The sequence below is a fragment of the Eschscholzia californica genome, unplaced genomic scaffold, assembly GCF_041429995.1.
Source record: "Eschscholzia californica isolate CP2 unplaced genomic scaffold, dmEscCali1.0.p SCAF_4, whole genome shotgun sequence".
Lineage (NCBI taxonomy): Eukaryota > Viridiplantae > Streptophyta > Magnoliopsida > Ranunculales > Papaveraceae > Eschscholzia > Eschscholzia californica.
The window spans coordinates 33,531,189-33,556,009 of NW_028238461.1; the positions used below are offsets into that span (position 1 = coordinate 33,531,189).

At 36.1% G+C, this 24,821-nt stretch overlaps 2 protein-coding genes and 1 pseudogene across 3 annotated transcripts in view; 2 read left to right on the forward strand and 1 right to left on the reverse strand.

Moving 5' to 3' along the window:
* Positions 1-17,717, forward strand: part of LOC147544218 (protein NUCLEAR FUSION DEFECTIVE 4-like) — a 103,748-nt gene extending 86,031 nt beyond the window's left edge. The window contains exons 1-4 of one of the 2 annotated variants that reach the window (XM_086632401.1): positions 11,202-11,507; positions 13,445-13,872; positions 15,867-16,771; positions 16,960-17,717. In XM_086632401.1, coding sequence (XP_086488527.1) covers positions 13,564-13,872; positions 15,867-16,771; positions 16,960-17,437 — 1,692 coding nt within the window. In that variant the 5' untranslated portion in view covers positions 11,202-11,507; positions 13,445-13,563 and the 3' untranslated portion in view covers positions 17,438-17,717. Of the gene's footprint in view, positions 1-11,201; positions 11,508-13,341; positions 13,873-15,866; positions 16,772-16,959 lie in introns of those variants that run through there. The other variant, XM_086632400.1, reaches the window with a different exon arrangement.
* On the forward strand, positions 811-3,527 carry LOC147544220 (uncharacterized; annotated as a pseudogene).
* Positions 17,718-22,160: 4,443 nt separating the features above from the next.
* On the reverse strand, positions 22,161-23,902 carry LOC147544221 (Nucleotide/sugar transporter family protein). The gene has a single exon (XM_086632403.1). It carries the CDS (start codon positions 23,593-23,595, stop codon positions 22,360-22,362), a length of 1,236 nt encoding a protein of 411 aa, XP_086488529.1. The 5' UTR covers positions 23,596-23,902; the 3' UTR covers positions 22,161-22,359.
* Between the last annotated feature and the right edge of the window lie 919 nt (positions 23,903-24,821).

Below are 24,821 nucleotides of genomic sequence, written 5' to 3' on the forward strand. Positions count from 1 at the left end.
CTCGATGGAGCAACACCAATCGGATGCAAATGAAAAATTTTAAAGTAAAAACTGACAAGGATGGAAACGTTAGCGTTTTCAAAGCTAGACTCGTAGCAAAAGGATACGAACAGATTCATGGTATAGACTATGATGAAACCTATTCACCTGTCGCAATGCTTAAATCCATTCGGATCATTCTAGCAATTGCAGCTCATTATGATTATGAGATTTGGCAAATGGATGTCAAATCCGCCTTCCTGAACGGACACTTGGAAGAGGATGTGTACTGACACAACCCGAAGATTTTGTAGATTCTAAAAATGCTGGAAAAGTTTGCAAGATTAAAAATCCATTTATGGACTCAAGCAAGCAAGCCGGAGTTGGAATCTTCGATTCGACGAGAAAATCAAGGAATTTGGATTTCTCAAGAATGCAGTCTTGTGTTTACAAGAAGGTTAGTGGGAGCAACCTAGTTTTCTAGTCCTTTATGTCGATGACATATTAATCATAGGAAACAATATTCCGATGTTGGAATCAGTTAAAAACTAGCTTCGGAAATGCGTCTCTATGAAGGACCTAGGGGAGGCAGAATACATATTAGGAATCAAGATCTATAGAGATAGATCAAGGAGGATGACCGGACTTAGTCAAGAAACTTATAAAGATAAGATTCTTCAACGGTTCGAGCTGACAAACTCCAAATGAGGATTCCTTCCAATGACACATGGCATAGTGCTTAGCAAAGAACAGTGTCCTAAGAGTCCTGATGAGCTAGCACACATGATGAAAGTACCATATGCTTCGGCAATAGGATCTATCATGTACGCCATGATCTGCATTCGCCCAGATGTCTCATATGCCTTGAGCATGTGCAGCCGTTACCAATCAAATCCAGGCGAAACGCACTGGAACGCCGCCAAAAATATTCTAAAGTACCTGAGATGGACTAAGGATCACTTCCTGGCATATGGCAGGGAAAATACTCTAAAGGTTGTAGGCCATGTGGATGCAAGCTTTCAGACGGATAGAGACTACTTCAAATCGCAGTCTGGTTACGTCTACTGTATGAATAGAGGAGCAGTGAGTTGGAAAAGTTCCAAGCAAAGCATAATTGCAGACTCTACCACTGAAGCAGAATACCTAGCGGCCTCGGAAGCTGCAAAGGAAGGAGTTTGGATAAAGAAGTTCATAATAGAACTTGGTGTCTTACCTGGCATAGAAGAGGGAGTGACACTCTATTGTGACAACAATGGAGCGATAGCCCAAGCCAAGGAACCAAGAGCACACCAAAAATCCAAGCATATCCAAAGGAAGTACCACTTGATTAGAGAAATCATAGAGAGAAAAGATGTGGTCATTTGCAAGGTTCACACGGATGACAATATTGCAGATCCGTTGACTAAACCGTTACCTCAGCCCAAACATGATTCACACATGAGGGGCATCGGTATAAAGCGCATTGGGGAATGGCAACAAATGTAATTTGGATTCATAAAAGAGTTTATGTACCTAATTACTTGCATTCGATAAATAAAATAAAAGGAATTTTATTTTTGTCCTTAAAATTTGGTTTGGTATTTAAGAGACAGTCCGTAGATAAAGAAAGCACTCCGAGTAGGCTTGTCAGATGCGTGATCTGATGAATGAAATCCTACTAAGTGAACTTGGAGTGATTCATTATCAATTCCCTAGTCCAGGTCATTGCATGGACAACAATGACTCACGAAGACTAGTACGGGAGTCGATGGGATAGCACAGTTTCATGGGTTATAGGAATAGTGTATTCGATTCGACTACGTGAGTGCATAATAAGGATTATACGCTGGAATAACCCTCAACATGAGAAGTTCATCCAAAGAATGATGAATCGTCAAACTTCTCATAAAGACAAGATTGAAGAGATTCCTCAAAACATGAAGTTGAGTGGGAGCGCAAAAATGGATTATGTCCTCCTAACCATGTTAGGATGCAGTGTCCTCAGGCCACTTGACGAGCAACAACTGAAAATGCATGGCCGTGCTCAAATGGATTAAAAGTTAATCATTTGTTTTGACAGTTGTACTCGAGATCAAGAAAGTCTGAATGACGTGACGTATCAAATGGGATACTAAGTGGCATGGGAATCGAGCATTGTACTTGTTCTAAGTCCAAGTGGGAGTCTGAAGGAGTTGACGGAGATGTCCTTCGACCAAGGTGACAATGCGAACAATTTGTCGGATAGGACAATTGATGTGGAAGATCATCAAGTCCGATTGATTTAGGGATCGTAGAGTTGTAGCTAGAGACCAACTACGATCGTCGAATTACGAAGTAATTCGCGGCTAACTTCGATCGGATCCTACAACGGTTACAATAAGAGTGTCAAATTGATCTAGGATATGACTAGTCGGAGTGAGATATAACAATGGGAATGTCCCATAAACATATTTCATAGGCCTAAAAAGGAAGGCCGCGGCTTTAGGGAATAAAGAAAATTCTCCGGAGAATAAAGACTTTAATTAAAACTATTCAAATAAGATTGATTTTTTATGTTTATTTTTATTGCTAAGGGGCTTCTAATTTTAGAAGATGTTATAAAAAAGGCTCCTCCATCTCATCACCTCTCTCTACCACTTCATCTTCTCGAAACCTCATCATCTTCTCCGGCGAAAGTCGCCGGCCGGCCAATTTTCCGGCCGGCGACCTTCAAACATAATTTTTTTTTCTCTATCCTCTCTCTAAAATTTATTTATTTTTTTTCTTTTCCCTCTCTCTAGATCTGGCCGGCCGGCGACCTTCAAACATAAAATTTTTATTTATTTTCTCTCTCCTCTCTCTCTCTAAATTTTTTTTCTCTTTTTTCTCTCTCTCTCGAACAGATCTAAAGAGAGAAGGTCTGTTCATATTGATTTCAATTCGCGTTATTTCCGTTCTTATTTACTCCGTCTGATTTATTAAGCTACTAGGTTTAAAAAGTATTTTTCGATTAGGTATTTTCAGTTTTCGCCCTTTTCATCAGCTGCACAAAGAATCAATGGCGGTTTTCGGCGGCACGGAATCTCAATCTACCGCTGCTGCCATTAAAATACCTCCTTGTTAGATTCAATCTCAGAAAAACGAAGTTGAATTTGTTAAATGTGATTGTTGCGGATTAACAAAAGAATGCATACATACTCAAAGTTCGTGACAAGTACCAAGGAAGATGGATCTGCGGTTTATGTACTGAAGCAGTTAAAGATGAGATTTTTAGGTCATCATCATCAGAGGAGGAGGAGGATGAGAAGAAAATCAACACAGAAGAAGCTCTAAATCGTCATATGAATTTCTGTAATAACTTCCGATCATCAACTCCACCTTCAAATCCAACTAAACATTTGATTTCTGCAATGAAACAGCTTTGTTTAAGAAGTCTTGATTCTCCTACTAGAACAACAACAAGATCATCACTTACATCATCAATTAGTAGTCCTGATCTTAGAAATCAATCATCCCATGATGATCATCCTCGTCTTCCTCCTCCACTTACTCGATTAGGTAGTTGTTTCCCTACTCTTACTAGTTGATTGATCTTTACTCTTACTAGTTGATTGATCTTTCATCCTTCAAATTAGGGGGCTCTGAATTATCTTAAGCTTAATTAGTACTATACTTTTTTGGTGTTAATGTCAATTTTAATTAGTGTTTTTGGCTGTGTTTTTATGGTGGTTTAGGGTTTTATTTAAAAGTTACAGAATTCTCAATTGTAAAGCCATGATTGAATGAATTTTTCCATTCAGGAGTTCAATTTTTTTTTTTAAAAACACGACCTTCTCTCTCTCTAGATCTGTTCTAGAGAGAGAGAGAAAAGAAAAAAAAAATCATAGAGAGAGAGAGGAGAGAGAAAATAAAATAAAAATTTCTTTTTTATGTTTGAAGGTCGCCGATCAGAAAATTGGCCGCCCGGCGACTTTCGCCGGAGAAGATGATGAGGTGTCGAGAAGATGAAGTGGCAGAGAGAACAGATGAGATGGAGGAGAACTTTCAAAAAAATGTATTCTGTATTCCCCATAAAAATTTATTCCCCGGAGATTTTTCAAAAAAATCTGGATTCCCTCGAGAATTTATTCCCAGGAGAATTTTCTTTATTCCCCAAAGCCGCGGCCAAAAGGAATTAGGCAAAGATAGTACAAAAGGGTCAAAAATAGGGTTTTTGGGCCTTAGCCGATTCGGGCACTTCTAGGGCTCGGATTGGGATGAAATTTTGAGGGGAGATTTTTTACATATCCAGTAGTATGCATGAAAAATTTCGTGGTGTTTGGACACCTCCTCATTAGGGAATTGAGAAAATATCAATAGTTGCTATTTTCGACTATTTCCCTAAATCTTATTCTAAAGGGTGTTTTAGGAAACCTTTGAGGAGGTGTATTCTCATTAGGGTTCTATATAAACACTTTTACAGAAGATAATAAGGTGTGGAATTTCTCTCTAAGCTTTCTTACTCTACCATATCAAGTAGAGAGGAGAAAGTGAGCTAATTCCCATTAACTATCTATCTAGTCAAGAAGAAAGGAGTTCTTCCAACCACCATTGGTGTGCTAGCTAAACAACAAGGTGGGAGATCAAGTTGATTGCTCGTGTCCCAAGTAGAGGAGCTACGCTTGAAGCTCTTGGTCTTCTCATAAGCAATTGGAAAGGTTCGAGGGAAAACTAGCGAATAAGGTATTTATCTTTCTAGTTTTATTTAGTATTATTATGGGCTTATGCATGTGATCCTGGGAATACTAGTGTTGACATTAGATGTCTTATTTCCACTATAGACACTAGTAGAAGGATGTAAATCCCAACAAGGTGGATTTTGGATACTGGTTGTACGTTCCATGTATGTCCTCATAAGGAAGGGTTTTCCACTTACACAGCTATTAATGGCGGTAAGGTGTTAATGGGAAACGGCGCTCCTTGTAAGGTGATTGGAATTGGTATTATTCAGATCAAGATGCACGATGGTGTTGTGAGGACTATTACAAACATCAGACATGTTCCAGATTTGAAGAGGAATCTAATCACTTTGGAAACTCGGGATGATAATGGTTGCAGATATACTGGTGAAGGTGGTGTTCTTCAGATTTCTAAGGGAAGCCTTACAGTTATGAAGGGGTTGGTCTATTTGTGCTATAGGGTAACACTGTTACTGGAGCTGTAGCGATTTCATCATCAGGCAAGGAAATTGAGACTACGAAGCTATGGCATATGCGGTTAGGAATATGAGTGAAAGGGGGTGGCTATACTGAGCAAGCAGGGTTTACTCTATGGGCAGAAGGTTGAAAAACTGGAGTTCTGTGAACACTTGTGTCTTCGGGAAACAGTGTCAGGTCAAATTCAGTACATCGGTTCATAATATCAAAGGAACTTTGGACTACATCCATTCAGATCTTCGGGGTCCCTCTCAGATCAGCTCACATGATGGGGTAGGTACATGTTAACCTTGATAGATGATTTTTCTAGGAAAGTATGAGTCTACATACTGAAACAGAAAGATGAGGCATTCGTCAAGTTCAAGCAGTGAAAGACCTTGATCGAGAAGCAGACTGAAAAATCGATCAAACGCTTGAGGACTGACAATGGCATGGAATTTTTCGAAAACGAGTTTAATAGGTTCTGTGTAGACCAAGGGTTTGTAAGACACTATACGGTTAGAAAGACACCACAGCAGAATGGTGTGGCAGAACGTATGAACAAAACTTCATTGGAACGAGCTCGTTGTATGCTTTCTAATGCAGGGTTACCGGAGGTGTTCTGGGCTGAAGCAGTGAACACGGCAACATATCTGGTAAATATTTCACCCTGTACATCTATTGAGTGTAAAACTCCTAATGAGGTATGGTCTGGTTATCCTGCAAAGTATGAGAACTTGGGGGTTTTCGGTTGTCCGGCTTATGCACATGTTAAGGAAGGTAAACTTGATCCGAGGGCTAATAAATGTGTATTTCTTGGATACGAGCCTGGAGTCAAGGGTTACCGATTGTGGAATCCGGATGGAAAATCAAAGAAGTTTCTTGTCAGTAGAAATGTTACTTTTGATGAGTTAGCCATGGTAACTCAGAAGGTAACGCCTGTAGATGCTCGGGAGGGTGTTGTAAACAGGTGGAGCAGGAAGATCATGGAGAACAGGTGGAGTTTGATATAGACACTCCGAAAGAAGTTCGGCCTCAGGGAGATGAGCAAGCTGAGGAAGATGAACCAGAGCTGGTTCATTAAAGTGTTGCGAGGAACAAGGGAATGAGAGACATTCAAGCACCGGAAAGGTATGGAATGACAGATATGGTTGCATTCGCACTTAGTGTGGGATAAAGCATTAATGGAGGTGAGTCATGCACCTATAAAGAAGCTATGAGAAGTGATGAATCAAGGTAGTGGTCTCTTGCAATAAGTGAAGAGGTTGAGTCTCATTATAAGAACCGGGCCTGGGAATTAGCCGAGCAACCTAAGGGTCAGAAGATTGTTGGTAGCAAATGGATTTTCAAGAAGAAGGAAGGAATCCTAGGGGTGGAAGATGCACGATACAAAGCGGTTAATAGCTAAGGGGTTTACACAGCGAGAAGAGATAGACTTCAATGAGGTATTTTTTCTTGTTGTAAAGCATAGCTCAATTAGAGTATTACTTGCTATGGATACTTTGTATGATATGGAATTGAAACAACTTGATTTAAGAATGCGTTCTTACATGGAGAGTTGGAGGAACAAATCTATATGTGTCAGCCAGAGGGGTTCGAGATTCTCGGGAAAGAAGACCAGATCTATTTTATAAAGAGATCCTTGTATGGATTGAAACAGTCTCCTAGGCAGTGGTATAAGCGTTTTGACACGTTTATGGTTGAAAACGGCTCTGACAGAAGCAGGTATGATAATTGTGTGCACCACAGGAAACTATCAGATGGTTCTTTTGTGTATCTACTCCTATATGTGGATGACATGCTGATAGCTTGCAAGGATATGTCGGAAATCCACATGTTAAAGGATCAGTTAACAGGTGAGTTTGAGATGAAAGACTTGGGTGCCTCAAGGAAGATATTGGGTACGGAGACACGTAATACATTATCTTCTTGACATTTTGTTTCATTTTTTCTCACATTTTATATTATTGATTGAGTTCGGTCGGACCGACCAACCGAACCGAGTCGAACTGGGCCAAACGAAGTTGGTTGGCGCCTAGATCAGCTTGGCTTCGACCGATGATTTAACCAAACCGCCATTGATCAGTTTAGCTTCGGCCTGACTCTAAACGGTCTATGAAGTGTATGGCTAGCCCAATGACGAAAGTTTCATAAGGGGACTAGAGCAGGCTACCATGAGACAAAAGATCTTCTTTCTAAATGGATTCGATTCGGATCAATTATATGTCCAAACTCCAATATTGAAATCATTTCAGAGGGTTTCCCCGACTTTGTCCATGTCAACAAACAATTCGAAGTACCTCGATTTTTTTAGAATAGGTACGAGTCAAATAGCAATGATTCGAAGCACTTCTTTTTACACTATTTCGGAAACCCAAGGACTCAATCGTATGGATATGTAAAATACAGGATTTCCAATCCTAGCAGGAAAAGGGGGGAAATGGATACTCAATTTAAAGTGAGTAAACAGTATTCCATACTCGATCTCATAGATACATATAGAATTCTGTCGAAAGTCGTATCCGATGAAAGTCGTATGTACGGCTTGGAAGGAGATCTTTCGAGATCCACCCTACGATATGGGATCAAAGGCCAAAATAACTGATTTTAGCCCTTATAAAAAGAAAACTGATTCTTGAACCTCTTCCACGCTCATGTCACGTCGAGGTACTGCAGAAGAAAAAAATGCAAAATCCGATCCAATTTATCATAATCGATTAGTTAACACGTTGGTTAACCGTATTCTAAAACACGGAAAAAAATCATTGGCTTATCAAATTATCTATCGAGCTCTGAAAAATATTCAACAAAAGACTGAAACAAATCCACTATCTGTTTTACGTCAAGCAACACGTGGAGTAACGATATAGCAGTAAAAGCAAGACGTGTAGGCGGATCGACTCATCAAGTTCCCATTGAAATAGGTCTACACAAGGAAAAGTACTTGCCCTTCGTTGGTTATTAGGGGCATCCTGAAAACCACCCCTAATGTAATATAAATTTTTTATAAAAAAAAATATTTTGTGGCTTATGGTCCAAAAATCTACCCTTAAACACACTTTTAATCCTCTCTAATCCCAAAATAGGTTTATAAACCAAAATATTAACATAAATGGATATCTAGTCCATTTGTATCCATCTATAGAGAAAACACAAATCCCTACAATTTAATTAAATCATAATACCTAATCTAACCTTCTATATAACTAATTTTCCTTCAAAATCCCCAAATATCTGTTTTCCATTATTTTCTCTCACTTTCTCTCTCCAATCACGATCATATTAACAGAAACTTTATCTTCATTCTTCTCCAAAACGAAAACCATTAATGTACTATCTCTAAAACTGAATCTTCTTTTCAACCTACATTATTATGTCTCGAAATTTGCCTCATCTTCATTAGACCAGCTGAAAACTCCATTGCTTATTTCGATTTCCATCATCAAAGATTTAGGTTCGTACATTTGTTAAGATCTACAGTTGCTTATGAGGTTACAGTAACAAGTTTAATCTTTCTTTTTAATGTTTTTCAACATCATCTTCAAAGATATTTATGATTTTCATTATAATAGATTTCATCTCTGTATCTTCTTTTCAAATATTCATCATTATTCATGATTTTTTCTCTCTAAGATCTTCATAACCGATTTATGATGTTAATGTTAAATCCTTGTTTACTAATTCATTATCTTCGATTATGTTATTTTTGTAACCATGTATTATTTTAGTTTTCATTAGATTAAGGTTATAGATCTTGATGTTTATTGATATCAGATCCGATAACGATACCATTTATGATCCAGAGAAGATTCCCTACGTTTTTTATAACAGAATGTAAACGATGTGTAATTTGTACGAAATTATGTGTACTTCATTGAACATGACACATTTTAACAAGAGAAAATTCCGTACAATGTTATTGTAACAGAATGTAAACAATTTTTATTTTTCAAACCATGATATGTACTTTATTGCGCTTTATACATTTGAACCAGTGAAAATTCCGTATAATTTTTTTTGTAACAAAAGGTAAACAGTGTGTAATGTTACAAAAATTATATGTAATTTATTGCACTTTACATATATTTTTTTTACATAACAGTAGCCTTGTTATTCTAACTAAAGTTCTGTTGTCTCCAACACATGATGAATTTTATAAAACATTATACATAATTTACTGTATTGTATATGTCGTTTCTAGTAAATTATATATTTTGTTGACTAATGTATATGTTTTTCTTTTTGTAGTTTTGTTGTTACTAGTGGAATTTCCCACAGAATCTTCCAACCTAAGTAAGACTGCGAAACTAAAATCTGATGGTTGGGACAAAATATTTACTGAAGTTGGTCAGTTGTTTCGATTTCCATCGGAGAAGATTCGGTTGGTTTGTCAAGAATGATATAAAGCGTGTAACTGCTGTTTGTTGGATGACTCGGATAGTTGCGAAGATACTGCGTACCTGTGTAAAAAACATTAAGTTCTGGTATAAATAATATGAAATATTGGATAAATTACGTTGTATACATGACAAATGATGGTTTCCTCGTAATAAATAACACATAATTTACGAACTTGTTTCATAATTTGTATTTGATGTGTGGTTATGTATGAGTAAAAACGAAAACAAATGCTGCTGTAATGTTCGTAAATTGTACATAATTTATGAACATGTTTCATAATTTGTAAGGGATGTTTGGTTATGTATAAGTAAAAACGAAAATAAAATTAGAGAAAGTGATATATACGTAATGCATATTAACTCCCAAATCACGCTAAATTGATCCTAGAAAAATATACTCTTTCCAAATCTGAAAGTTAAGTGAGAGAAAGTGATATATACATTTTGTATATTAACCCTCAAATCACGCTAAATTGATCCCAGAAAATAAACTCTTTCCAAATCTGAAAGTTAAGTTAGAGAAAATTGTTTTGAATCGAAAAAAAAATTACATAGTAAGAGAGAGAAAATTGATTTGGTTTCCAAATCTGTAAATAAGAGAGAGAAAATTGATTTGGAAATATTCGTTATTTCCTATTTAACCCCCCCAATCACGCAAAAAAAATGCAGTTTCAATTTTGGTCCTACCTCAATTAAAAAAAAACGCGAAGTCTGTATGGGAATACGAACGGAATTTGGTTTTATATAGTAAGGGTCTTTATGTCCAAATTGAAAAAGGACTAAAACCCTATTTTTTTGGAAAATTGGACCCTAAACCCTTTTTAAACATTATTTTGGGCCTTATACCCATGGACCCTAAAACAAATTATTTAAGAATCTATAGTAATTTATCAATCACTTTCTAACCTAGTTTATGTAAAATTAAAAATAAAATAAATTACCCTTACCTGAGATTGATATCAAGTTACACCTCCCTTGTCTATTAATCCATAAGAGATTTAATAGATCAATATGAAATTTTTGTACTCACTAAGATGAACAGTCAATCACATTACTTACCTTTGCTCTAGTTTTGTATGGACACAAACTATTTTTAATAGGCATACGATGAGTTCCTATTGTACAAAAAAGATATTATGAAATAATTAGTAACATGGTTTTGTTTAAAACGTTATGTTTGACGAGAAACAAATTCATTTCTTATTTAGGATGACTAAAAGTCAATCACCATTGATTGCATTTTCCTATGATGAATTTTCTCTCCGGTTTATGGTGTCAAAAACAATATTAGCTTTTAAAGAGATTCTAACTAGAATGCGCACTAGATCTAGACCACCTTTTTCAGATTTACAAGTTGTAAATGTAACATTTCTTTTGCCTAAAATAGCTAAGAAATACTCCAATGTTTACATATTTTTTTAACGACCAATTTATAATGTTTGAATCATGTGTGAAACTAAATTTACATAATTAGAACCTAATTAATAAATGTGTAATTGAGACTTCGAAATATTAGAAATAGTTCAATAGTTACATATATACCATAACTAGGGAAACAAGTGCTTAATGGGTATTGAGACAAGGGCGGAGCCACTTGGAGACTGCTCCTGGCTGCAGCCAGGGGCAGGTCGATTATTTTTCTATAGAGGTAGGGCTATTTTAGTAAAGCAGTCAGAGGATATTTTTTCCCACTTACCTTGTCTCATTTGTTTGAGAAGAACTAGAGAGAGAAAGGGGTTGCTCGTGAAGTTCCAACCGATAGAAGGAGAGTGTAATATTGATCGGGATCGACTAGGAGAGAACAAATGTGCAAATAGGGTTCATCAATATCTCATTCCCACCTTCTCTAACATCACCATTTCTCTCTAAGACTTTAATATTTCTATCAATTCAAGATTTAAAGTGAAATCTAGGGTTCATCTTCTATTTTTTTAAAGACACCAAAATCAATTAATCAAAGGATTCAAAACTTTATTATCTTCAATCAATCATCCATGTAAGTAATATTTCTTCCCTCTTCTTTTTTATTTTCATTAAAGCTTCTAATGCTTCAATTAGGCTTATTTTGGGTGTTACTATTTGGTTATTGATTTTGATTTTTAGGTGGATAATTGAGTTTGATTAATTCTTTGTCCATTACTTTATTGTTAGGGTTAATGATTTTGATAAATTGATCTACTAATTTAGATTATTTGGGTGAAATTTTGGTTGTAACTTTAAGTTATTATGAGTTTGGGGGTATGTACACAATGCTTAGCTAATAAAATCCATGATCTTTTTGTAACTTTAGGAAGCGAAAATTCATCTAAATTTGTTTCGTTTTCATGTTGATTTAACTTTAGGCTAAAATGTCCGCAGATCCTCAAGTACCCAAGCGAAGGGAAAAAAACTCTATATTCATTTTTCACTTCGACAAGAGAAAACAACAAAAAATATTTCTCCAACTTCTATATCTAACATTGAAAATTTAGTAGAAGATGGACACCCTCCTCTGAATGCTTTAGAAGAAGAAGTTGATGCTACATCCATTATACGTGATCCGGGATTGCGCCTTCAAATTTAAAAACATCCTATTAACAAACAAGATGAGCTTCGGCGTGCATATCTAAATGCGGGACCTTATCAACCTATCCTTAAAGACTACCCAACAACAAAGTTTGGAAAGCAATCCCGAAAATATTTTCAACGCAATAAGTCTTGTAAAAAGTACAAATTCATTTCTTAAAGAGTCGAGACAAGATGGCTAGGATCAGGGGCGGAACTATGAGTTGACTAACCCAGGCTATAGTCTGAGTTAGCTCTTGTAATTCCGCCCCAAGTAATTGACATCTAAAGGAGGTAGCCCAGACGGGTGAGTGTATGCCGAGCACACTTGAGGGCAGCAGTTCGAACTCGCCCTTTAGCATGATTTCTGTATATTTTTTACCTAGGTTTTGATAGGAATAATCTTCTTTTGGCCCTCAATTTATAACACAGTCTTGATTTTACCCTTAACACTTGACCAATTGTCGACGTGGCACTAAACTGTGTTTAGACTTTTTTTTTTGGCCCTACTATTGTTGTCTTTCCTCTCTTCTCTTTCCTTTTTTTATCTTTCTTTCCTTTTCATTTTTTTATTCTATTATCACTTCAACACCCATCATAGGCTTTTCCCCTACTTTAGCGAAGTTATAGTGGTATGTCTCCCATATTTCATTTCAACTACTTGGTAAGACAAAAGAGTCGACGTCCTTAGTTTATGTGTTTTCGTCACAAGTTTAACTTTAATTTTTTTTCACTTCTCTAAATTTTGTATGTCTGGCGGTAGAAACTAGAAAATTTAATTGTAAAATATTAAAATAAGCAATTGTATTGCACAAAAAATGTCACCACTTTCAAAAGTAGTAATGCCTTCAAATTTCATACACAAAACTTTACTGAAGTCCAGCCCTGCCTAAAACCAAATCCTGGCTCCGCCCCTGTATTGAGATCTTTTGGGTTTAGATATCGAAACACCCTTCAATGAGTGTCCAAGTTTGCTTAGAACTAAATCATCAATCAGCCAAACACGCCACAGAGGTGTCCGGTGACGTGGACGCGAAATGGCATCCACATACGGAGAAAGAAAAAGATTCTAACAAAACTCCCATTTACATTTTGCCAAGTGTCAGTAGGTAGTTGAGTTCTAATATTATCTGTTGAGAAACTTTATAGGCGCCTCCCATACGTGTTAGAGGCGCCTCCTATTCACAAATTTGATATTTCCCTTCAAGTTTCCCTTGAGAGAAGCGCCATTAAACTTTTAGGAAGTGTCTTTAAAATTTCCCTTTTATCTCTTTGCATATTTTCAGTTCACAAAACCGTAAAACCAACCAAAATGAAAAAAAGGAAAAAAAAAAAAACAATTTTTATAACAAAAAAAAATAATGTCGCTTTTTTGTTTTCTCTCTCTAGATGAAATGAAACCTATATATAAATGCCGAGAAGAAGAGATTCAGAAGAGTATATTGGTCGTTGTTAAACTCGAGGGAAGAATTTGAAGCGGCGAAGAGGGGAAGGATTTTTAATTTACGATGGCGGGTCAATCAAGAAAATGGATGATTTTGGTAGCTATAATATGGATTCAAGCATTTACAGGAACAAATTTTGATTTTTCAGCTTACTCATCTGATTTGAAATCGGTTCTTGGAATATCTCAGGTTCAATTAAACTATCTTGCTACAGCTTCAGATCTTGGAAAAGCTCTTGGTTGGTCTTCTGGTTTAGCTTTATTATATTTTCCTTTATGGGCGGTTCTTTTTATCGCTGCTTTTATGGGATTTATTGGTTATGGAGTTCAATGGCTTGTTATTCAGAATCTCATTTCTTTGCCTTATCCCCTGGTTAGTACTCAATTCTTTCTCTCTCTCTCTCTCTAAAATCTCTTTTGTTTCTCTCTCTAAAACCTAATTGAAACTTCTTGATTTCTGTTTGATATTTCTTCAAGAATTGCTTGACTGAATCGTTTGATTCAGAAGAAATCTGTTTTTTATTTCTTAACATTGAAGCTTTTGGGTTAAATCCCCAATTTTCTTCAATGGCTTCGTAATTGGTTATTAGCAGGCACATTTTTCATATTGCCAGGCAAATAATGCCGTAAATAGTAGTACTACCTTTTTTTCTCCTCTTAAATGATAAAAATCTAAATTTTCCTCGAGATCAGCAAACCGGTAATATCAAGGGACAGAAACTTGTATGTTCATAGAGGAAATGGCGTAGGGTTAACGATCCTTCTAGGAAACAACATACCTCATGTTTTCAGGTCCCACCAAAAATAGTTTCCTCCAAAACATTTGGCTCATTGATTTGAAATTTGAGCCATTAATGGCCCCACTACTTTTCTATTGTAAAAATATAATTTTGTTTCATAGCTGAATAGCAGAAACGAAAATGAGTGTTTATGGGAGACACTCGAAATTATCCCAGCGGAAATATGTGTCGGTTATGGTTTAGAGAGAGAACATATATCTTGGCCATCAATCACTCGATCGGAATATGGATCGAACATAATATCTCTACTCATACTATCTTTACTGAAAAAGGAAAATAGCACGGCCATAAGATCTCTACTCATACTATCTTTACTGAAAAAGGAAAATAGCACAGAACCCGGCCACTATTATATGCATAAAAAGAATCTCCATATATTATTTGTGTGGTTGGTTGGTGGTCTTTCTTGGGTGACACAGGAGGTCAGCTACTTGTCATTGAGGTAGGTCCCAATATTATGTAGGGACACACTTAAAGTTTTAGTATTGACAACCTGAGACAACGTTTAACTGCCAAATTCAAAGTTAAATTGAGTGTCCTTTGTACACTCCAATCTCATTGGACTCCTCTCAACAAAAAAAAAAAAAATATCTTGTTCGACTCTTTAGATTTCGGGACATAATTATAACACTTACTAAAAAAAATTCTTTGCTAAAGATATAAAGGTTTTCGGTGAAAAACTATTTTCGAGAAAAAAATGGGTTTTCAGAAGAAAAAACTGATCGTCGGCGAAAAGAAAACGGCTTTTCGTAAAAAGTTGTTTCTTGAGACGGGTTTTGAAACACAATCGGTTTTCGAGGAAAAGGTTTCGGGAAAAAACACGTTTCTGAGATATAATGTTTTCGGGGAAAAAAAATTTCTGGAAAAATCTCGAGACAAAACGATTTTCGAGACAAAACGATTTTCCCGAGAAAACGATTTTGGGGGAAAGTGGTCTTTAGAATAAATCTGTTTTGGGGAAAAAACGATTTTTGAATGGATTGCGGGAAATAACGGATTATGAAAAAAAGAAAAATTAAAACAGCTGGTAGAAAAAAAATTTGTTGATTTAAGTTTGAAATCTTTGGTTTATTAATCGAAATCTTATTGGTCCAATGCAAATTTTAGACATAGGAATCCATAAGTCCTAGGATTTTTGGTAGCCGAACAGACTAAGAAATCATGATTCCTACGAAATCTCATTCTTAGTAGGAATCCTGCATCCAGTCGCACCATTAATGTATTCACCGAATACAGTTGATGAATGTATCTAGTGAAGAAGATGCTTACATCAGTTTCTGAGTCAAACTTTAAGCAAGGGTATAAGATAAAGAAACATTTCTCATTGTTATATGGGACAGACTACAGAGAGACTTTGAACTTGTGGTGCTACAATAACTGTAGTAGCGTAGTATTTAAGATTGCTCCTTTTCTCCTCGGCGCTTACAGGAAAGACTGAGTCGATCTGTCATGTTTCAGTTTTAGTTTTCAATACGTTTTGATTTTTATAGGAAAAAAAAACATAACCCGTATTGGTGTCTTTGGGTGTGAAGATAACTGATCTTTCATTTGATATTTTGGGTTGCAGGTATTTCTGCTGTGTTTATTGGCAGGATCTAGCATATGTTGGTTCAATACTGTATGTTTTGTTCTCTGCAATCAAAATTTCCCAACAAACAGAGCACTTGCATTATCTCTAACCATCAGTTTTAATGGTGTAAGTCCAGCTATATTCAATCTTGCAGCAAAATCCATCTCTATAAATGACTCTAGCCTCTATTTAGTCCTTAACTCCCTCCTTCCTCTCATTACTTCCCTAGTCGCTATTGTTCCAATTCTCCGACAACCTTCCCTTGAGCCTCTCCCTTCTGATGCAGTTCGTCGAGATTCCTTCATATTCCTTGTCCTCAATATTATTGCTGTTTTCACTGGTGTTTACCTTCTTCTTCTCAATTCAGTCCAAGCAATGGTTTCAACTGCACGACTACTATTTGCTGGTGCAATTTTCCTCCTTGTTCTTCCTTTATGTGTACCTGGAGTTGTATTCGCTCGTGATTGGGCTCGTCGAAATATTCACTCAAGTTTCCGCATACAAGGCTCTGGCTTTAATCTAGTCGATGTTGATGATCTTGAGCTTCATAAAGAATTACTTATTGGACGAGAAGAGTACTATAAAGGCAACAGTTTTAGTGACAATTCTGGGAGAAATGAAGGAGAGAAAGAAAGCTGTCTTGAGAGGGTAATTGAGCAGAACAGGTTGTTGGTACTTGGAGAGGAACATCCTGCTCGAGTTGTGGTGCGAAGAACGGACTTTTGGTTATACTACATAGCCTACTTTTGCGGAGGAACGATCGGGCTTGTTTACAGCAACAGTCTGGGCCAAATTGCCCAGTCGCTTGGGTTCGGTTTGAAAACTACAGAGCTTCTTACGCTTTATTCGTCATGCTCCTTCTTCGGCCGCTTGCTCTCTGCTGCCCCGGACTTCATGCGTGTGTAAGTAAATCTCTTGCTGTCTCTCTCTCTCTCTCTACCATACGATGTTTTTTTTTCGTTTCCAAATCCTAGTTTGTGTAATTCTGTAATTAGTACAAGAAAAAGAGTTAGGATCCATTTATGATAAATGTAGGAAGGCATTAGTTTTTAATTGATCTCATGTATAAAAGTGACTTGATCAAATGCAGGAAAGTATATTTTGCACGAACTGGGTGGCTTGCAATAGCGCTCTTCCCGACGCCGATCGCCTTCTTTCTACTAGCGGGTTCGAGTAGTGAGATAGCACTAGAAATAGGCACAGCTCTCATCGGATTGAGTTCAGGCTTCATTTTCGCGGCAGCTGTTTCAATTACTTCTGAGCTTTTTGGACCAAACAGTATGGGTGTCAACCACAACATTTTGATCACAAATATTCCTTTGGGTTCTCTACTATATGGCTTTCTTTCAGCACTTGTATATGATGCTAATGCTAGCTCTGGCTTATCTAATATGGGCATCATTGATGGGGGTCTAGTTTGTATGGGGAGGAAATGCTACTTCCAGACTTTCTTGGGGTGGGGTATCATTTCACTATTTGGATTAGCATCTAGTGTGCTTCTTTTTCTCCGAACAAAACCAGCTTACGATCGATTTGAAGAGAGCCGCATTATTCAATCGGTATATTGACGGCCCGACGATTAGTCAAATTAACGGAGCAACGAAAAATATTACTCACTATGTTCACACAGAAGAAGGAAATGCTTCAATCCAACCGTTCATTTCTAGTTGGAAACGTTCAAAGACCTACTGTACTAAAAATTGTAGATGATATTATGATAACAAAAATCATAATTTTGTAATTACATAGTCGACATTTTGCAAGATGTAGCTTTGAATGATTCAAAAACTTGAAATGGATGAAAAGATGAAGAGTTGTCATCTTTTTTAATGGAAATCTTTTATACAAGTCTCTTTACCCTTTTCTTTTTTTTCTTTCTTCTAATTCTTACAAATTCTAAAGTATGTAATATGATATCTAAACTAGGTTAAAATCCATTGTCGTGCCCACCCGCATTATGGTTAAGAGAAAGATATAGCGGGAATGGAATGTGATTCCTGGGAGTCGCATTCCCACAACGTGATTCCTGGAAATCAGATTATTTTAGTTTGACTACGGATAGAAGTTCGTTTCGTGATAGATTCCTAAGCAGGATTCCTATTAAAAGTGAGATTTGGTAGGAATCATGAATCCTTGCTCTATTTGGCTACCAAGATTCCTAGGACTCTTGAATCCTAAGGATTCCTGATTCCAAAATTTGTATTCGGCCGAAATCTCACCCTACCCCCTAGGATTTGTTAGGATTTTGGATTAATAAACCTAGATTTCAAACTTAAAATCACCAAAAAATATATTTCCTTCTACAAAATAATTATTTTAAAAAGATTTTTTTTCTTCAAAAATTTGTGTTTTCCCCCCAAAAATCTTTTTTCCCAAAATCCAATTTTTTGTCGAAATCCGAGTTTCCCTCAAAAACCGATTCCTCCCCAAATAAATATTTTTTCCCCAAGAATAGATATTTTTTCCTTGAAAACAATTTTCCCCCAAACCCGTTTTTTACCAAAAAATCGTCTTTTTTTCTCGAAAAACATTTTTTTGATAACTGAAATTTTCTGAAAACGTTTTTGCTTCATAAAGACCGTTTTTTCCGAATTGTTTTTTTCCCAGGAAAAAACAATGTTCGAAAAAAACCGATTTTCGGAAAAAAAAAAAACAAAACGGTTTTTCGTGAAAATAAAAAGTTTCATGAAATCTCGGTTACCGAAAAAAATGTTTTGAAAACGGAGGGACTCGAAAAAAATATATTTACGAAAAAAATTGAAATAACAGTTCTCGAAAAAAATATTATGAAGAAAATAGAGGGTTCTCGAATGAAACAATATTTGAAAATACGAGTTTCGAAAACAAGGTATTTCATTATTTTTCTAAAAAAACGTTTAAAAATACTCAAATAATAGTAAATCATAAGATTTCTATTAGTTGCCATACAAACAGAAAGATATTGCATTCATGAATCTCGAATTCATGATTCCGTCATCCAAACCCACCATTAGTTTTTCACACTGCGAAAATGTTATAACCGAAAACTTTTCTTATTTCCCCGAAATGTCAACACTTGGTTACCCAAGTGGTTGATAGTGCTGACATAAACTCCAAAACAAAGAAAGTCTCAAGTTTATTTCGCAGAGGAGATGGTCCATGATTATCGAAATTGGATTATTAAAGGTATAAATAGTAATAAGTTTGTCGGACATTAGGTTCTATGTTGTTGGACTTTAGGACCTTTTAATTATTGATTGAACTTCGGGCAATTATCGTGCGTATCACATCTTGATGATATATTAATGTCTTGTAATGAATAACATAGATCCTAGTCGATTTACTGACTTACATGATAACTTGGGTGAATCACCATTGTCCTCGACGACTAGTAAAGATATTTATAGTTTCATCATATAATACGAAGTACGAAAGCAGATTTGACATTTTCCGAGAGAAACGACTTAAACTCGACCTAGATGTGATGAGTTTTTGGCACCCTCAACACAACTTTTTGGAAGTTGTGGTGGATAATCCAAGTCCACACAAATTCCATTAAGCAACATCTAACTACTAACAAATGAAAGACATTCAAATTTAATATGAAAATGGCATCTGTGACCACTTCCATTTTCCCAGGATAGCAACAAGTAACTAAGGCCACACATAAGGCACCACCACAACCAGATAATTCTAACTCCACCTACCCTACCACATATATAACGATATTTTTTTATTTTTGTCCATTTAGCTAGTGAATCTGCTAGTATGTAATTCTTACGTTCAATGTGATCAAACTTAATAATGTGAAATAATGGAAAGCGTGTCTTGATCGTTTTCATATAATGTAGTACTTGTCAGGGCGACATGTGACATCCTTGGAAGTATTTGATGATTCTTTGGTTATCGCTATCAACTATTACATACTTGTAACTATGCTTTAACTATTACATATTTATAATTATGCTCCTTTGGCCATTACATTGCTGATATAATTGCTTTTACTTTCGCTTATTAAGTGTAATAACATTCGTTTCAACAAAAAAAAAAAGTGTAATAACATTGGAATGTTTTAGGTATAAATTAGGGTCATATCCCAAATGGAACTAGTTAATATTTTAGGGGAAACTTTTTTTTTTTGATGAAAGATTTTAGGGGAAACTTGATATACACCGCTCGCTTATTTTATACACACCACGGTGTGATTAAAATTCATCCACATCGTCCACCACCCTTTAGTGTAGTGGTAGAACATCCATCTTAAGCCCATGAGGTCGCGGGATCGTATTTATCACATCTTAATGATGTATCAATGCCTTGTAACAACTAACATAGATCATAGTTGATTTCTCAAAAAAAAAGAAAAATCACCAACATGTTGTCTAGAAGGAAGCGCCTTTAACACTACAAGGAGGTGCCTCTTTAATACTTCTTATTACTTCACTATTTATGCTTGGATCATAATCTTTCACGATAGTAGTTAAACTAAAACCTAATTCGAAATAAAACTGTCCGACTTCTCTTGAAGTTCAGAACAGAGAAATACCAAAAAACTGCAATCTTTGTTGAGCCTGATAAGTTAATATTGATGGTTCTTTTTTTTTATCATCTGACCTGTTTATGTGTATTCTGATATAAATATGTCATACCTTACTTTTCCTACTTAATATTTCAAACACCTACCCTAATTGAGAAATGGAATTGTCAACAAAACAAACATCTAAAACAAGAAACAACTGAAGTCTATCATTAACAATAAACCCACAAGGGAGGCTGAAAGTAGAACTTCATGATGATATCTAGGGTTCCCTTGAAATGTATTCAAAAATTAGGGTTCAGGTTAGTTAGACTTTTTTTTTTTTTTTTTTTGGAAGTCGAATACGATCTACGTATGTCGTTACATTTGGCACTTGATACATCATAGATGTGATAAGCTCGATAACCGCCCACTCAAACACTAACAGGACCGGGCCTATAGCCCAACTAGAACATGTCCTAAAGGCCAACAACATTATTTACACCCTAATAATCCCAATACAAATAACCAAAGATTCCACCTTCTCTGGGATTCGAACCTGGGACCTCCAGGGCTTTCTGAAGTTTATGTCAACACCTTGGAACCACTTGGGCTATCAGGTTAGTTAGACTTGGACATGACAAATCCTTACTACCGTCCTCTGAGAATGGCATATGATATCAGTTATCACCATCTGCGGTGTATGTTATGTGACAAACCGGGTTACATTAACTAGGGTTTGTTAGACATAAAACTAGGGTTCTATTAAGATGTATTCATAAATGAGGGCTAACATAATTGAGAGACGGATATCACTGTTAACAGTGTACGGTATGTTAGACATGAAAATGACAAGTCCTAACAACATGCACTTACCGGAAACAACCAAAGATGATCGATCGATAATGTCAGATTCATATTGGACAAGTTCAGTAACTATAGTCCTCATGGTTTGGAAGACTAGTAGTAAACTACATTTACTTATCAAAAGAAAGACTAATGGATACGAATACGACATCACTATTTGAAGTACGGTACCTAGTAACAAATAACTGAATATCTGGGGACTGGGATTACAGCCAAAGATCAACATGGATCTCTTCGGCACCAGGTTCTTCCATTACTCTATCATCTATTTACAATCATACCAAATCTAAAGAAGAAATCGTGAAACAAATGAAAACCCACAGTTCGGATTTAATTCACGGAGCAAGAAAATAATCATTGAACTGGAATTTGGGAATCGTAATTGGTTTCATAATGGTAAATGATTGCCTTTGCCTTTGCTGTTTTCTCAGTAGAATAAGTTTTGTGGTTGGTTTTTTCTAACTTGTTCTTCATTTGACTACACACATTATTTCCATCCTTGTGGTTCTACAATGTTACCAAATACTCTAACCCCCTTGCGAGCAGTATATTGGGTTTCCTGTACTATTTTTCGGTACGTTTGCGATCCTGTAGGCATACTGAAATCTGTACCCTTAATAAACCTAGTTTTTTTTGTAAAATCTATAAGCCAGACTATTTAAGTAGTTAACCACAATCCTTTTAGTTAGTTAAGATTTTAGGTTTTATGAAGATAGCTTGCATAATTCGACAGAGTAAGTATACTCTTTATGCATTATACAAGGTATATACTATCAAGTAGCCTAAAATGTGCCGCAATTGAAAATAGCGTAGTCACTCCGTCCCCCAAATAATATATAATGCCTATAAGGATGTAAACCAATAGTTTTAGCTACTCTTTGCACCTAAATATCTCACTTTTAGCTTACTCGAAAAAAAGTATGGTCAAAGAACAGAAACACGAAGTATATTTAAAGAAGATAACAAAAGATTGAGCTAAAACCGAAAGAACTGAGTTCAGCAAGCTAGTTGTTATTCAGGACAACAGAAACAAAGGTATGTTCTTAAACCAACTAAGTGACAAACAATTTAAAATGTTGCAGACGGTTTCCTAACAATTCACTAAAAGGAGATCACGAAAGAAGCAATTTAGTTCTTCTTCTCACCTTCAATTTTCTTCGCTTTTTTGGATGAAGTTGCTTGAGAGTACAAGAAGGTCCCAAAGATAGCAATGGCTGATCCAAGAGCATTCAAAGGATGAACCGGGTTCCTGAAAAAGAGAACTGTAGCAACAATAACAACAACCCTCTTCATTGTGTTTCCAACAGAGAAAGTCAATGGACTAATCTCATCAAGAGCTTGGTAAGATGATTGATTATAAAGATGGTAAAATACACCAGATACAAGAACCCAAATGTATAAACTAGTAGGGTTCCCAGCTGCTGCTATTGCCTTTTGATATCCAGCTACCCATTGAGACCCCTCAACAAAAATTGCAACTGGAAACAGATAAAACAGTGAAATTATACTGATCCATCCATATAAATTCAACCCATTTACTTCCTTAAAACTCTGTAAGCTTCTTTTTGAGTAAATGTTCCTCAAAACAAACCCAACATTACTGATCAAAGCTCCCCCAAGTCCCCCAAGGTTGAAAGAAACTTCAGTTACAGCTGCTAAAGCGCAACCAAAAACAATAGGAAGGATTGATAACCAAACAGCTAATGGGTATGAATCACCAAGGAAAGAAGAAAAGATCACTGAAAAAACTGGTTCTGATGATTTGATGACATGGGTAAATGAAACTGCAACTTTAGAGAAAGAAACACATGCAGAAATGTGACCAATGGTATGGAACAATGCTGGTCCAAGGAGAGCTATGATAAAGGGTTTTGAAATTTTAGGTCTTGGTTGAAGATTAAAAGACCATAGAAAGAACATCCAAACCGAACCCACAAAGAGTTGAAATGAAGCAAGAAGCCATGGGTAAGGAAAGAGATTTAATACCTTCTTGTTGTAGATATTGAAAACAATGTTCTGAAAATACCATAACCCAAAAATCAGACCAAGTTTGAGGTTTAATGGCTTTTTTGAAACTTCTTCACTTTCTTTCTCTAGATTTGGTTCTTGAGGAACATCTGATGAAGCAGCTGATGTTTTGAGAATCTGTGATCTGGGTATTTTAGAAAACCCAAATGGGTATCCCTGAATGTGACTGAAACTGTTATTAGTTTCATGGATTTGGGAAAAGGGTTTGCTGAACAAAGCAGATGGGGAAAGTTGAATTCTTTTGGGGAGGGATTTGTTGATACAATTTGGGTTGGAAAGAGGTGAGAATCTACTATTAGATTTGGAGAGAGCGATGGTCGAGTTTAAAGTAAGCATTTTCAGAGTGATCTTTTCAGAACAAAGAAATGAAGATCTCCTTTGGAGTAAAGAGCTCTGAAACTACTAAACCAGATTAGAGATTGTAGATCTCGAGTTAATGGGTTTCAAGAGGAGAAATGTTGATGTTGGGTAAGAAGAAACTTCCCGTTCGTATAGGATCTTCAAGTGGAAGACACTGCACAGGTGAAAGTGTTCAATTTTTAGGGTTTTCTTACTTTGTCCACGATATGATGTGGCACTTTAAACCACTACGTGTTTTCCACATGGAATATTCTTTTCCTTTCAATATATCCCTAGTTATATTTATTTATTTATTTTTAGTTAAACCAGAACTTCATCTATAAGAAGGAATATAAATATCCAAAGACATTACATTTTTTTTTTGTTGAGATACAAACGAAACTAAACAAATCAAGAGGATCTAACCAAAACAATTATACAATGATACTGGAAGATCCGATATAGAAAGCCACACCCAGGTTCCCACGTGCATACGACTCCATTTAGTCAAATGATCTGCTTTATAGTTTCCTTATCTGATAATGTGGGTATAGATAACTTTAATGAAATTTCCTTCTAGCTGATGCATTTTGTCGATAAGCTTGCCTGTCTGCCAACAGATATCTGAATGCTCTTTGTTTAGTTGCTGAACTATATTACGGTTACCACTTTCAATATGAAGATAAACAATTTTCTTTTTCGTAGACCACTGGAGAGCTTTGATTATAGCCCAACATTCGCATTCTTCTGCATTTTGGCCGCGAAAGTTACAAGCAGTAGCCGCTAGAAAGTTTGCTTGGTCATCGTGCATAATACAACCAATACCTGCTAATTCTTCCCATCCATAAAAGAGGCGTCCACATTAATCTTAACAAAAGGAGGTTTCGGTGGTGACCATAAGATAGTCCTTTCATTCTGCTGTGTTGTGTGTTGATGGTTAAGAAAATTAGTAGTGCCCTTGATTTGATCAATGATCATCATTGGTAGAACATTAGTATTGGAAAAGCATTTATCACATCTTGCTTTCCATATCTGTCAGAGGATATTCGCAAAAAGTCCACTTATTTGTTCATCGATATCTTTCCATGAAGTAATCCAGTCAAGAAGATTAGGAATATGACTTGAAATGATATTAAAATGAAACCATATTACAGTCGCCAAGTCACAATGTAAAAGAACATGTATCATTGTTTCTTGTTCCTGACAAAATTCACATGTATATT